This window comes from Balaenoptera physalus, assembly GCF_965194825.1.
Source record: "Balaenoptera physalus genome assembly, chromosome: 8".
Lineage (NCBI taxonomy): Eukaryota > Metazoa > Chordata > Mammalia > Artiodactyla > Balaenopteridae > Balaenoptera > Balaenoptera physalus.
The window spans coordinates 117,889,950-117,903,493 of NC_138887.1; the positions used below are offsets into that span (position 1 = coordinate 117,889,950).

Consider the following 13,544-nt stretch of genomic DNA (forward strand, 5'->3'; position numbering starts at 1 on the left):
CACCCCCATGTGTCCGGTGCAACCAAGTCAGGCCATCGTGCCCGGTGCCGGCAGCAGAGCGGGGGTGCCGCGGCGGGAGCAGACGCAGGGCCTGTTTTGGGGGACGGGGGTCTCTTTTAGTGACTTGGCTCAGAAGGGGCAGGACAACATCTAAGATGTCTTAAAAAGTAAAAAGATCTCCTTGAACATCAAATTCTTCCTTATCCCAGCCACGAAGAAGTCAGTGTCTGTCATATCCACTGACTTTCCAACTTCAGGAAAAACGTCGTGAGGTTTGTGTGAAACCACCTTAGAGGGTGTGTTTGGCGGCTGCGCGTCGGGGTACCTCCTCGTGGAGGCCTCCGTGTGAGCTGTCCCCTCTTTGGGACCTTGCAGGACTGGACCTTTTTCTCCACCTGAATAATCCCTGTGCTCTCCATCTGCCTTGTCCGTGGACAGCCGGTCCCCGGGGCTCTCCTCTGTGTTTTGGCCTCACCCACTGTCAGTGGAAAGGCCTGGAGCTGCACCCAGGGCTCTGCACCAGGCCAGCCGGGGCCATCGGGCCGGCCTGGGGCCTCCGGTGTCCCTGGGCCTGGGTTCCTGCACCTGCCACGGGTCAGCCCCTTGGGTGTGGGGGCTTTTACCTCCCAACATGCAGCCGAATTTTCTTCTTAATTTTTAGTTCTTAGTAGGTAATAGATCGTTCAGTCTTGCTTAAAAGCTACGGAAGCTTGCGGAGGAAGGATGCGGAGGAAGGGTGCGGAGGAAGGGTGCGGAGGAAGGGTGGCGTCTGCCCCCCTCTGCTGCCCTGTGGTGCTGAGCCACCCGCTGCTGCGACTTCCGGGGACGCTGCGTGTGGCCCGGCATCCTGCGCGCAGCTTCTGCACCGTGCTTTCTGTCTTCATGCTTCCCTTTGGCGTCTTCCACGTTTGGTCTTGGCATCCTCAGCGCTGTGCTGCCCCCTCCTCTCTTCCCCGCAGCTGCGCGGTGGGCTGCGGTCGGGACCAGGACATTCCTTCTCGAGCATCCTCTATCAACAGACCTGGTTTTCTAAGTCACCCAAACGGCAGGCGATCTCACGCCGCCTTGTAGACGCTTCCAGCCCAGCTCCCCAGCTCCCCGTGTTGCCCCAGAACTCAGCAGTGTCCGTGGGGAAAGCTGTCTGTGGGGTTCCTCTTGTGACTTTGCAGTTCCAGCCTCACGGCGGCCTGAAGCTCTGGCAGTTTCTCTTTTCTCCTGCTGTGCCTGGCCCAGCATCAGCAAACGCCTTCAGGAAAGAGCATGGCTGAGATGACAGCTGACCCAGGAAGGGCCTTTTCTAGAATTTCGTCCAGGGACTTCCCTGGTGGTCCAGTGGTTAAGACTCCGTGCTTCCATTGCCGGGGGTGTGGGTTCAGTCAATGGTCGGGGAACTAAGATCCCACATGCCGCATGGCACAGCCAAAAAAAAAAAGAAAAAGAATTTCAGTCCATCTAGTTCCTACTGTATCCACAGCTCTGTCACTAGAAATATGATTTTGGCAATTTGGTTTTTTCCCAAGTTGAAAGGCATTAGTGTTGCCCTTCTTGACCTGCTCCATCCTTGGCCTTTCCGTCTTTGAGTAGCCAAGGCAGCCTGACGACGTTCCAGCCTCAGGGCCCATCTCCCCCACCACAACCCGCTGACCGGTTTCTGTGTAGGCGGCCGAGCTGGGGAGGCCTCTCCCAGGGCCGCCGGGAGGCAGGAGTGACGGGTTTGGGGCCAGGTACCCCCCGCCGGGTGCCCTGAGCCGGCGTGACCGGCCTCGGGCCCTGCGCCTCCTCCAGTAGCTCCGGCTGCACTGGACACAGGGCACAGGCGAGGCTCCTGGGGTTCACAGGACTGAGCTCTGACCAGCCAAGACCGCGAGTGTTGGGTTTTCACAGGAAGCCCCGTGGGAAGCTCCCCGCTCCAGGGCCTGGAGAACTGCCTCAGAGAGATACCCGCACCTGGGCCGCAGCCCACCTGGTCCTGCTCCTCGGCAGGGCACAGGGGGCCATGGAGAGTGGAGCCCAAGAACTGGACGGCAGGCATGGAAGGTAAAGCGCTGCCTGGCGTCTGAAGGATCTTGAGACTTCTGGAAGGTTCCGCGGCAGCCTTCCAGAGCAGCTGGTGGGCCCCCATCCCGGCCTGAGATGAGATGATGTCCTGGAAACGGCCTGGGCAGAGGCTTGGCGGCGGTGAGGCGGGACGGGACACTCAGCCCCACTGCTGCTGCTCCAAATCCGGGCCTGAGCCGGGGCCTTGGCCGCAGAGTGTCTGTATCCTGGCTGTCGGCCCCACGTGCCTTGGCGTCCAGCACGGCCGCTGAGCTGTGGGGCTGCCGGGAGTCTGGGTAGCTGGGTCGGGGCATAAGGAGATCCTGGAGGATTCGGGAGGCTCCCGGGAGCGTCTGCGGGGCTGTGGTATGGCCCGCTCCAGGAGCTTGTGAGCCCGAGAATCCAACATGGCAGAAGTTGTTCTCTGTCCAGTGACTTCCTGGCCTCGGTGCCAATGCGGGGCCCCCGGGCTGACAGGCCTCTTGGCTTCTCATTGAAACAGGACTGAGGGGCGAGGCCTGTGAGCCAGCCCACCTGGGACAGCGAGGGGGTGACGTGCCCACCAGGAGCCTCCGCCTGGCCAGCCCACAGGCACTTGCCTCTGGCACCATCCCTGCCTGCCACCAGCGAGGCCCCAAGGACCCCGGGGCCGCCAGGCCAGGACCGTGGACGTGGCTCCCAGATGGTGAGCTGCCTCTGCGCCGGGACTTGCTGGCATGTTTCCCTCCCGATACAGCATTTGATGAGGGAACAGATTTCCCCTTCCCTCTGTATTCCTCTGTTCCTTCCTTATCTCACCCATTCTGGACTGCCAGCTGGAGTGTGTGTACATTTCCCCAAGACTGCTGTCTGGAGCACCCCGAGGTGTGCTGAAAAGAAGTGGGGAGAGCACTGCTTTTATCCAGACATTGGGTTTCTCTGGGGGAAAGACTGGTTGCTTCCGTTATCGTACTAGTTGCCTGGGGGTGGAGGCGTGTGTCGTACTGCTGCAGCTGCAGCGTAGTTGAACTCACAGCAGAGTTCCTTCCCAGACTTGCTGAAGTAGGCTGGTAGGGTCTGACTCACTTGAATAAGTACAGTATTTCTAATACTCCCACCAGGCAAGAAAGAGCTGGTTTGGGAGGGCCTCCTGTGGACAGAACTGAATCTCTCCTCAGGCTGCTGGTCCTGAGTGAGTGCGAGTAGGAGGGGCCGCCTGGCTTATAAGACCCAGAGCCTGGCTGGAACCAGACTGCTCATGGCTTCCAGGGTCTTGAGACTTCTGGAAGGGTCCCCGGCGGCCTTTCCAGAGTGACTGGCGGCCGGGCCAGGCTCTGGCTTTGCATCTCTCCACCTCCCATGGCCAGAGAGGAAGCTGTCCAGGGCCCACCAGAGCTTGTACGGGGCTGAGCTGAAAAAGGACCAGTTCCACGAGCCTGCCCACTGAGGCAGAGGCCCTCCTGCCTGGCATTGGGCTGATGGACAGCGGGCTCCTTTATTGCCATTTGCCCAGGGCCAGCCACCAAGCCCTCCCCACTCCACTGCCTGGAGAACTCTCTGAAGGGGATTCTACCCGGGGGGCCCTTGCGCTTCGCCTGCCTGGCCGACCCTGTCCCGCACCCCAGCCCCAGCCCCAGCTCCAGCCGCAGCTCCAGCATCAGCAGCTCGGAAGGAGAAGACCCAAGGCTGGAGCCTGAGCTCTGGCAGCCCCGCCTGCAGGGTGAGCTTGTTGGGGAGAGGAGGGGAGAGCCGGGAGCCCCGCCCCAGGGTGTAGGCACCGCCCTGACCCCGGCTTTGTTTGTGACAGAGAGGGACCGCCTTCCCAGCTGCAAGGGCCTTGGCCCTCCTTCCCTACTCCCTGGCGGCCCTCGCGCTGGCAGCAGCCCTGGTGAAGGCCGGAGAAGAGGCGAGACCGGGGACCACCGTGGTCTCAGTGCAGGTGAGCCTGGGGTCTCCTGAGAAGGGGGCAAGTCCCCCAGGAGGACCAAGGGTCCAGAGACTGGGTTCTCTGAGTCCCACCCATCACTTTGCCTGACCCTTGCCAGAAAGTTCTCTACTTTTGTCACGCTTGAGTTCCCCGTAGGCTCAGCTGTGTCCAAGAGAGAAGGCGGGGATATTGAGGCACATGGGGCCCCAGGAGTGTTAAATGAGTGTGTTTAATTGGAAAGCCTGACAGTAAACTTGAGATATATATATATATATATTTTTTTAAATATGTGTATATAATATATGCACATTACACACACTTAATAACGTATGTACGTGTATATATACTGTTGTGTCGGTCCCAGTATATCGATAGTGAAGCTCTCAGCTAGGAACACCTGGGGCCCTCACCCCAGCTCGTATTACTCGTAGCGGGCCAGCCCCACACACTGGAGCCCCACTGGAGCCAGTGTTGTGTGCTGTAGGACGCACTTCGGCAGAAGCCATCAGGGAACTTGGAGGCACAGGATGTATTACTTGCAGGTCGTGGAGGTTACGTGGCGCGCCCACTGGCGAGGTGTGGGGGAGAGAGAGTGCGCAGACCTGACTGTGTTTTTATTAGGGTGGAGGGTAGGGTATCTAGGGTTTGGCAGGTTCACTCTTTATTGGCTTATTTAAAGCATAAGCGTGGAATTGGGGCCCAAGAAGGGAGAAGTAGGGTCATTCAAGTGGTCACTGATCTAGGTCGCCCACATCTGGGGGGCTGCCTGCTTCCTTACCTGGTTGTGTTGCCAGTAGCTTTGGCAGTAAACAGAAACAGTGTCACAAGTGAGATCCCTCCACCTGGGGAACTAAGCGGTTGTCCCGTCGGGAAAGCTGGAAACGGCTGCCTGCTACTCCAGGCCTCCTCAGTTCTCAGTCCGAGCCTGACCCAGTGTTCATTCCCAGCAGGAAAAGCAGAAGAGAAGGTGGGAGGCCGGTCCCATCCGCCCTGGACAGAAGTGTGCTTGGAGAGCCTGGGCCCGCCTGGCCCCCTGGGCAGCGCCGGAGGAGGTAGGGATGGGTGGGGTGCAGGGTCGGGGAAGGAGGCTCCCCCCGCACTCAGGCCAGTGGCTCCGCCCACCACTTGGCCTCTGCGCAAGCCCCGGCTGTACCCACATTCCTCACCGGCTGTGGGCCTGTCGGGAAACAGCAGAGGGGGCCAGGCGTGGACCCACAGGGCCTCCAGCAGGTCTCCGGAGGGGCCTCACTGGGGGTGGGACCTGCAGCCTCGGCCCTCTCCACCTGCTCTCCAGCCCCCACCTACTGGGAGAGCCAGAGGCATCATGCCGGAGCCGCAGAGGACTGCGGAAGTAACCCGGGCCACCCTCGTGCTGTGTGCCCTGGTGCCCAGAGACGGGCTTCCGAACGAGCCGAGTGTATCCCTCTTGCATCTCGTTTAACCAGTATTTGAAAGTTGAAAGTTTGGTTGTTTTGGGTTTTTTTTTTAGGTCGTGTCCAAATATCCCCGGTCAGAGTGGCTCTGGGAACACGATGTGTGTCCACACCCCAAGTGCTCTGTGCTCTTCCCGCGGGGGCAGCTGTGGGTCCCTGCCCTGCCTCTCAGCTGGGGAAAAGGTCGGGGTCTGGGCCCTGCCAGCCTCCTGGGTCAGCCTGCGGGCCCCTGTCCTGGAATCCGACGGCTGGTGAAGAGTCCAGGGGCCTGGGGCCCGGAGACGGAAGCCCAGGTGTTACAGGTGAGCTGGTGGCTTCCCCGCCCCCTCGAGTGTCGGGAGCCCTGCAAGCACGGGGCTGGCGGGGGCTCAGCGTCTGCACGGCCACCCGCCCTCTTTCCCCGCTGCTCAGCTCACTGTGGCAGGGTGGGCCAGCCAGACCCCCGGGCTCACAGCCTGGGAAAGGCTTTTTCATAACAGCCTTCCAGGCTCGTTTGGGTCACAGGCAGGAAGAGTCTCACGTTGAACTCACTTGAGCTTGCTTATTTCATTTCAGGGTTTTCCTACAGGAATAGTTGGCTGTTTCATAAAAGTATGCAGACCCTTTTTAGAGGCAAAACAGAAATTGAGACTTTCCCCAGAATAGATGGATCCAGAATCAAAGTTCGGGGTTTGAGGCGACTTTAGAGGACAGAGGGGGAAACAGGCGCAGTAGTGAGTGGCCTGGCGGGGGCGTCCCCAGAGATGTGGCTCTGCGTCACCCGACCCCGAGGAAGCTCTTCCCTACACCACGTCAGAGACCGGCCTCGGGAGGGCAGGGCTCGGTCCCTGGTCCGCTCTGGGACGTGCACCCAGATGCCCACACTTGAAGCCTGCAGTGGGGGCTCCGTCATATCGGGGGCTTGGCGTCCCTGCAGGCGCAGCTGCTTTATCAGGAGCGCTGAGCTGGCCTGAGGCCGGCAGCCCCGCTCCTGCGCCTCGGGTAGAAGGACACCTAGGCCAGCAGCACTATCGCTGGCCCTTAGCCGAGATCCTTCCTGAAGCACGTGGCCAGGCATCGTTTGGGTCCTTGGGCTCCAGTCTCCACTTTTTCTGTTTGAAGCTCTGGGGTCCTGAGAAGTGCAGGCCGGAGCCGGGCTGGGGACTCAGACGTGGCCAGAGAGCAGGTCTGTCCTGCGGCTCCAGGTGGTAACGGGGCTTCCTTATGAGGCTTGCCTCGGGTGGAGACCAGTTCCAAGGGAACTTAGGGTGAAGGAGCAGGTGATTTTTTTTTAAAGTAACTTAAGACTTAAAGTCCTATGTCTGTAACTTCTGAAGAGGGAGGGTACAGGTCAGGAGGGGGTGGGGACGCTTGTGGTTTGCTGGTGACCAGTAGCACTGGGTGCTGATACAGCCCCCTGGTCACCCCACTAGAAACACCTGGGACCCAGGCTGGACTGGCCCTCCTGGGCCCTCTCCAGATGCTGCCCACGGCCTTGGCCTCATGCCTTCTGCGGCTTCTCCAGGCCCTGCCCACTGACTCCCAAGGGCAGACAGAGTTAGGCACTCAGGACACCAGTAGGGCCCAAAGGTGACATAGAGAACCCACCTTTTCCTAGAAGATGGGAAGGCCACTGTTCTAAGCAGCTTGGTTACCATGGAGACCCGGTCTGTGATTTATCCTGCCCGTGAATCTGGGGAACAGCCATCCATAATTCCCCAGCCTGAGTCACTAGGATCCTGCCCGTCTGAAGCCCGGCCGAAGCCCGGCCTTAGCGGGGCAGGATGAGATACTAGCTGAAGGGACCCTGGGGGAAGAGAAGATCCTGACACTTCGAGGACCCTCACCCGCGTACCGCTTTGGTTTCAGCCGGGACCCACCCGAGGCCCCTTCCCAGAGATCCGCCTGGGCCTCCCCTTGGAGCCGCCATCCCTAGGGCTTTGCCGCGCACCTCCCCGCGGCCACCGTGCCCCTGCGGGAGTTCCCTGCAGCACGAGCTCCGCAGCCTTGGTGTCGCCCTCTCGGAGAAGCTGGATCGGCTGGCCGGGGCCGTGGCTGGCCTGGCTCAGGAAGTGGCCGCCGTGAGAACCCAGGTGGATCGGCTGAGGCGGCACCCGCGGGGCCCGGGGCCGAAGGGCCTCCTCCGGGGCCCTCGCTGGACCGGTGGCCCTGCTCACAGACACCCGCCCTACTGGAGGCACAAGGGCCCCCGCAGGCCGAGACCGAAGATCTTGCGGGGCCAAGTGGAAGGCTGCAGGGCCGGCGACTCCCCAGGCCTGGCCAGCGCGAGGCCCCGCCTGGTGCCTCAGCTGCCCCCGGACGTGCCCCTGGCAGAGGCTTCGGGGCCCAGCTCTGGCCTTTCCCCACAGCCTCTTTCCTCGGCATGCAGCAGCCCCGCTGTGCTGACCGCGTGTCACCCCCTCGGATGCCCGGAGGGCCACCGGAGCCCCCCGCCCCCTTCGCTGCCTGCTGCCCCACCCCCCGAGGTGGCCGCCAGTGCAGGAGCAGAGCCTCGGGCTGCAGCAGCGGCACCGCCCAGGACCCTAAAGTGGCCCAAGGATCCGAGCTGCCTGTTGGTGGGGCTCCAGAGAGCCCTTGAGGGGGAGCTGTGGGGTGGGGAGCACAGGGACCCCGGGTGGGGGCCCCCTAGCCGCCGTCTTACTGGGCTGCGTCCTGCCGAGGATGCCCCACCCCTGGCCGCCTCTTCTGGGGGCCGGCCGCCCCCCTCGGCCCCCTGCAGCCGAACCTTCCCCGTGTCTGGACTGTGAGGGGGCCGGGAGTGTGCCCTTGGCCTGACTGCCCCGGACTCCAGGATGCCCGATGCTCAGGGAGGTGCGTTCCCCAGCCACGCCTCTGGCTTTCTTGACTCAGGTTTGTTTAAATGTCGCTTCCCCTCCGGCCCTTCCCCGCTGGAACTGCCGGCGCCGGCAGGGGGTGGTACGCGTACACGCGCGTGCACACCACCGGGGCGCTGCGAGCCGCTGCGGGGGCGCCACGCAGGAGAGCCCGTCTTCCCACCTGCCGTCCTGACCTCAGCGCCGAGAAGCCGTGGCTGTCCTCTTCCTGGCGGATGGGGGCTTAGCTTTCATTTGGGGCAGAACTCCGCCCCCTGGCCTAAGCGGGATATACCTGTGTGGATTCTAAAATTACCGACCCTGGTTGCTAAGGAAAAGGCCCGTGGCTCCTACAGAAAGGAGCCCAGAGGGGCCACACCAGGGCGTGGCTGATGGGTTGTTACCAACACTGGGGACAAGCCTGCCCTCCCAGAGCCTCCAGAGAATCCGCAACCCCCCTACCCCGCCCCCCAACCCCCCTCCGCGGCTGGGGGCGGAATTCGCACACGACTCCCTGGGAAGGAGCGGCACACGTGTCGTCTTTCTGGGGCCGCAGTAACAGTACCACAGGCCGGGCGCCCTGAACAACACACGCTTATATCCCCACGGCTCTGGAGGCCAGGTGTCCAAGGTCGAGGTGTTGGCAGAGTTGGTTCCTTCTGAGGCTGCTCGAGGCCCCTCTCCGTGGCTGGTCGCTGACCGTCCTCGTGTTCACAGGGTGCTGTTCCTGAACTCATGCCTCAAATGTCCCTTTCGTCTGAGGACACCATCCTCGTGCCCTCACTGTAACATAATTACTTCTGTAAAGACCTTGCTTCCAGCTGAGATCACGTTCTGTGGTACTGGGGTTAGGACTCCAATATCCGAACCAGGTGGGAGGAGTGCACACTCCAACCCCTAACACACGTGAGGGGCTGAGCTAAACTTGGGTTCCTCGTGGGGGAAGGCATGACCGGGGTCACTAGATCTGCCTTCGCGGCGGCCACCAGCCTGCCCTGGGCCCCACCCCTCAGGTGGCACTCGGTGTAGCACGGGGAACGGCCTGCATGTCGTCTGCCGCATTTCCCTCCCCAGGGTCAGATCTTTTCTCCCGATCTTTCCCCGCCCGAGTTCTTACTTGATTTGAGGAATCCTCGGGACGGTCTGTGCACACATGTCGTCCGGGAAGGCCCTGTGGCCTGGTTAGCTGTGCTGTCAGGGAACCTGGGTGAGGCGCTGAGGCCCAAGCGGACTCGGGGTCCAGAGCGGCTGTGGCCACGATGGGTGCTTAAGGGGGGCCTTGTGGCTACTGTACCCAGTGCGCCCCTATAATCAGGGTCTTTGGGGACACACGCCTGGCCTGCGCTCCTTGCTGCCCCTGTGGAAGGAGCAGGCCACTCGTGCTGGCGGCGGGGTGTCCGGCAGACAGACCATCGAAGGGGTGTTAGAACATTTCGAGGACTAGAGTAAGTCCCAAGATGACTGTCTTGGAAGCTAGTGTTCGTCAGATCATGTAAGTAGGATGTAAGAGACAGTCTTCACGGTTAGCCATACTTGATGGAGAATAAGGAACAGAAAAGTTCTAGGCTTAGGCTTTCCACTCAGGAAGATGAGTCCAGCTCGTTCCCAGGCTGTGCAGGAGCGACGCTGGGCCCGTTTCAGAGCCAGTAGGAAGGGTCTGACGGCCTGGCGGGGAGAGGGGGTCGGTGCTGCCGGCGAGGGGCCCTGGCCCCGCGGAGGAGGCCTCCGCCCATCCACCTGCCCATCCGCCCGGGCGGCCTCCCCTCTGCGCGCCCTTCTCAGCGGGGACGGGGCGGGGCGCGCCGTCCTCCTCTGCGTGACCCTTGAAGGTTCGGTTCTGTGGGCTTTACAAATATCAGCCTGCACGTCAACACGCGAGGGAGCACACGGGCCAGAGGGCGGGAGGAGCGGTAGCTCTGGGCTGCGCGGGCCTCCTGCTGCCGGGGAGCGCGCGGCGGCTGCGGCCCAGGCCGGGGGCTCCGGGCCCACCTGGACCCTGTGGGAAAGTGCAAGTCCTTTCTCGAGAATGTAGAAAACGAGTAATAAAATGAATGGTGAGGCACTCCTTGGTCTGCAGCCACATTCGTCCCCCAGGTCCACTGCCTGCCACGTGGACAAAACCCTTTATTAACTGAAAAGCCTTCTAGAATCTCTGATTTGGTGAGCAATCTGTATGCAGTTTAGGAGTTTGGTCCTGTGTCCATCTCCAACTACTTCGTGAGGAAATGGGGTCACTCTGGTGGGAGAAACCGAGGGGCCTTTGGAACTCAGGAATTCCCGGGGTCTGGAGATGGGGGCAGAGAACCTTCGCTCCCACGGAGCTCCCTCATGTCAGGGTCCGCGGCGTCCCATCTGCCCCGCCAGCCCGAGGCCACTGTGAGGCAGGAAGGTGGGAAGGTCCCGCCTCAGCCTGTCGGCATCGGAGCGGGCTCCCCACAGCCCAGTAGAAGGGGGGCCGCGGTGGAGGTGAAGGGATGCGGGGGCCACAGTCCCCTGCCTGAGACGCCCCACGACGTCACCGCTCTCTGCGGAAGGAGCTCGGCGCACGGGCAGACCAGGCTTGCTCTAGACCTTGTGTCCTTGTGTTTTAGATGTGGCTTCTGTTAACAGCCTACGGTCGGATTTTGTCTTTTAATCCAGCCTGACAAATTTTGTCCTTTACTCAGAGCCCTTAATCCATTTATGTGCAAAATGATGGCTGATACACTGAGATTTGAATATAGCATCTTATTTTGTGCTTATGTTTGTCTCACTTGGTGGTGGGGAGTTCCCGGCTTTCCTGCCACCTTTTGTACTGACAGTGTTGTGGGTTTTGTTTGTTTTCAGTCATTCCATTTTCTCCTCAACTAGCCTCAACATTTAAAGAAGTAAAAGGGAAGACATCCAAATTTACAGCTGTATTTGGGAAGTTTTAGCATAGTTTTTTAAGAAATTGATAGGCCAAATCAGGAAGGATATGGAAGATTTGAACAAGCCAATTAACAAAATTGGCTCGATTGATGAATATCTAGAACACTGCACCACAGGACTACAGAATAGTCATTCTTTTCAGGCATACACAGAACATTTACAAAAACTGACCCTATACTACGCCCTAAGTGTAAACAAATTTTAAAGTATTCAAATTACACTGAATGTGCTTTCTAACCATACTTTAGCTTTTAAGCTAGAAGCAAATAACAAGAAATGAGAAATTCATATACATATACATAAATAAAATAAGAATTGTGCTTCTAAATAGCCTGTGTGTCAATGAAGAAATCGTAAGAAATACTTTGAACTGCAGTATAAGAAAGTACGGCATATCAAAACTTGTAGGATAAAGCTAAATCAGTGCTTAGAAATGGGTAGGAATAAGTGAGCGTGCAAAAAAAAAAAGAAAGGCTGAGAATTTACAAGGAGGTACAAATAGGACAACAAAAGAAATCCCCCAAAACGTTAAGGCATGTAAACATAAGAGTACAAATTACTGAAATAGCATACGCATAATAGATACAATCAAGTAAGCCAAAAATTGTGGTTTTAACAAACCTAACAACTTGACCAGTTTGTGGTGTGATTCATCACTGAAAAAAGAAGGCACAAATCACCAATGTCAGGAATGAAAAAGGTGACATCCCTACAGATGCTGCTACAGACCGTATGAAGATAAAAAGATACTTCAAATTTTGCCAAAAATTTGAAAACTCAGACAACTCCCACAAGAATACAACTTAACAAAACAGACTCAAGAAGAAATAGAAAACCTGACTAGTCCCATGACACTGGAAAAATTGCATCAGTGATCAAACATCTGCCCACAAAACTACAGACCTAGAAGTCTTCTATGATAAATGCTACCTCATTTAAGGAGAAGGTAATTTCACTAATACAGAAAGTATTCCAAAGAACAGAAAAATGTAGAATACTCTGACTCATTTGTGAGACTAGCATAACCCTGAAACCAAAACTTGGGAAGAACAGTACAAGAGAAGTCACAGGCTAATCTCCGAAAATGTTCAAAGAAGCAAAAATCTTAAAGTATTATCAAACAATGCAGCAGTTTATAAAAAGAAAAAAACATCATGACTGAGTTGGTTTTATTGCAGAGATTCACAGATGGTTTTAACGTTTGGAAATCACTAGTGGTAACACGCCATCATAATAAGGGAGAAAGATCATCTCAGTAGCTGCATAAAGATCATCTGATAAGAGCCAACATCCATAAATACTCTAAGTAAACTGGGATGAGAAAGGACATCGTTTAATTTGATAAAGATTATCTACCAAAAAAAAAAAAAAAGGCTTACGGTAAACATAATACTTAATGATGACATATTGAACAAGTAAAGGAGGCCGACTTTCACACTGTAATTCAGCACTGCAGTGGATGTCCTAGGCAGAACAGTGAGCAAGGAAGATGCAGGTTTGACGATCAGAAAAGGAACGCAGGAGTCATTACTCACAGGTGATATGACTATATATATAGACTGTTGAAAACATCTATAGGTAACCTATTAATGGGAGAGTTTATAAATGGCTAAAGGCCAATATATCAGAGTAAGTTGTATTTGCATATACCAACAACGGCAGTTAGAAAATAAAAAAATTGGGGGGGACTTCCCTGGTGGCACAGTGGGTAAGACTCTGCGCTCCCAATGCAGGGGGCCCAGGTTCCATCCCTGGTCAGTGAACTAGATCCTATATGCCGCAACTAAGGAGCCCGCGTGCTGCAACTAAGACCCAGTGTAACCAAATAAGTAAATATTTTTTTATAAAAGAAAATAAAACATTTTATAGTAACAAAAATTCAAGTATCTAGGAATAAATCCAAAAAAGAGTTATATGAAGAAAACCATTGAGCACTTTTTATGAGTTCCTTCATTCCTCATTCTCACAACAGTTTAGGTAGCTGTAAATACTATCATCTCTTTTTTTTTTATAAATTTATTTTATTTATTTATTTTTGGCTACATTGGGTCTTCGTTGCTGCGCGCGGGCTTTCTCTAGTTGCAGCGAGCGGGGGCTACTCTTCGTTGCAGTGTGCAGGCTTCTCATTGCGGTGGCTTCTCGTTGCAGAGCGTGGGCTCTAAGTGCACAGGCTTCAGTAGTTGTGGCACACAGGCTCAGTAGTTGTGGCTCGAGGGCTCTAGAGCGCAGGCTCAGTAGTTGTGGTGCATGGGCTTAGTTGCTCCGCAGCATGTGGGACCTTCCCGGACCAGGGCTCGAACCCGTGTCCCCTGCATTGGCAGGTGGATTCTTAACCACTGCGCCACCAGGGAAGCCCCTCATTACCTCGTTCTTATTTTACAAATGAGGAAACTTGCTCAAGGTCACACAGCCACTAGGGGACTGAGGTGTGCTTGGAGCTTGGGT

The 13,544-nt window shown here is 57.0% G+C and overlaps 1 protein-coding gene across 13 annotated transcripts in view; it reads left to right on the forward strand.

Annotated features, from left to right (window-relative positions):
- Positions 1-12,938, forward strand: part of KRBA1 (KRAB-A domain containing 1) — a 28,088-nt gene extending 15,150 nt beyond the window's left edge. For 11 of the 13 annotated variants that reach the window (XM_082473298.1, XM_082473308.1, XM_082473310.1 and 8 more), the window contains 7 exons: positions 1,885-2,037; positions 2,540-2,722; positions 3,530-3,736; positions 3,824-3,955; positions 4,891-4,995; positions 5,433-5,678; positions 7,225-12,938. In XM_082473298.1, coding sequence (XP_082329424.1) covers positions 1,885-2,037; positions 2,540-2,722; positions 3,530-3,736; positions 3,824-3,955; positions 4,891-4,995; positions 5,433-5,678; positions 7,225-8,123 — 1,925 coding nt within the window. In that variant the 3' untranslated portion in view covers positions 8,124-12,938. Of the gene's footprint in view, positions 1-1,884; positions 2,038-2,539; positions 2,723-3,529; positions 3,737-3,823; positions 3,956-4,890; positions 4,996-5,432; positions 5,679-6,477; positions 7,203-7,224 lie in introns of those variants that run through there. The other 2 variants (XM_082473304.1, XM_082473302.1) reach the window with 2 other exon arrangements.
- Positions 12,939-13,544: the final 606 nt, after the last annotated feature.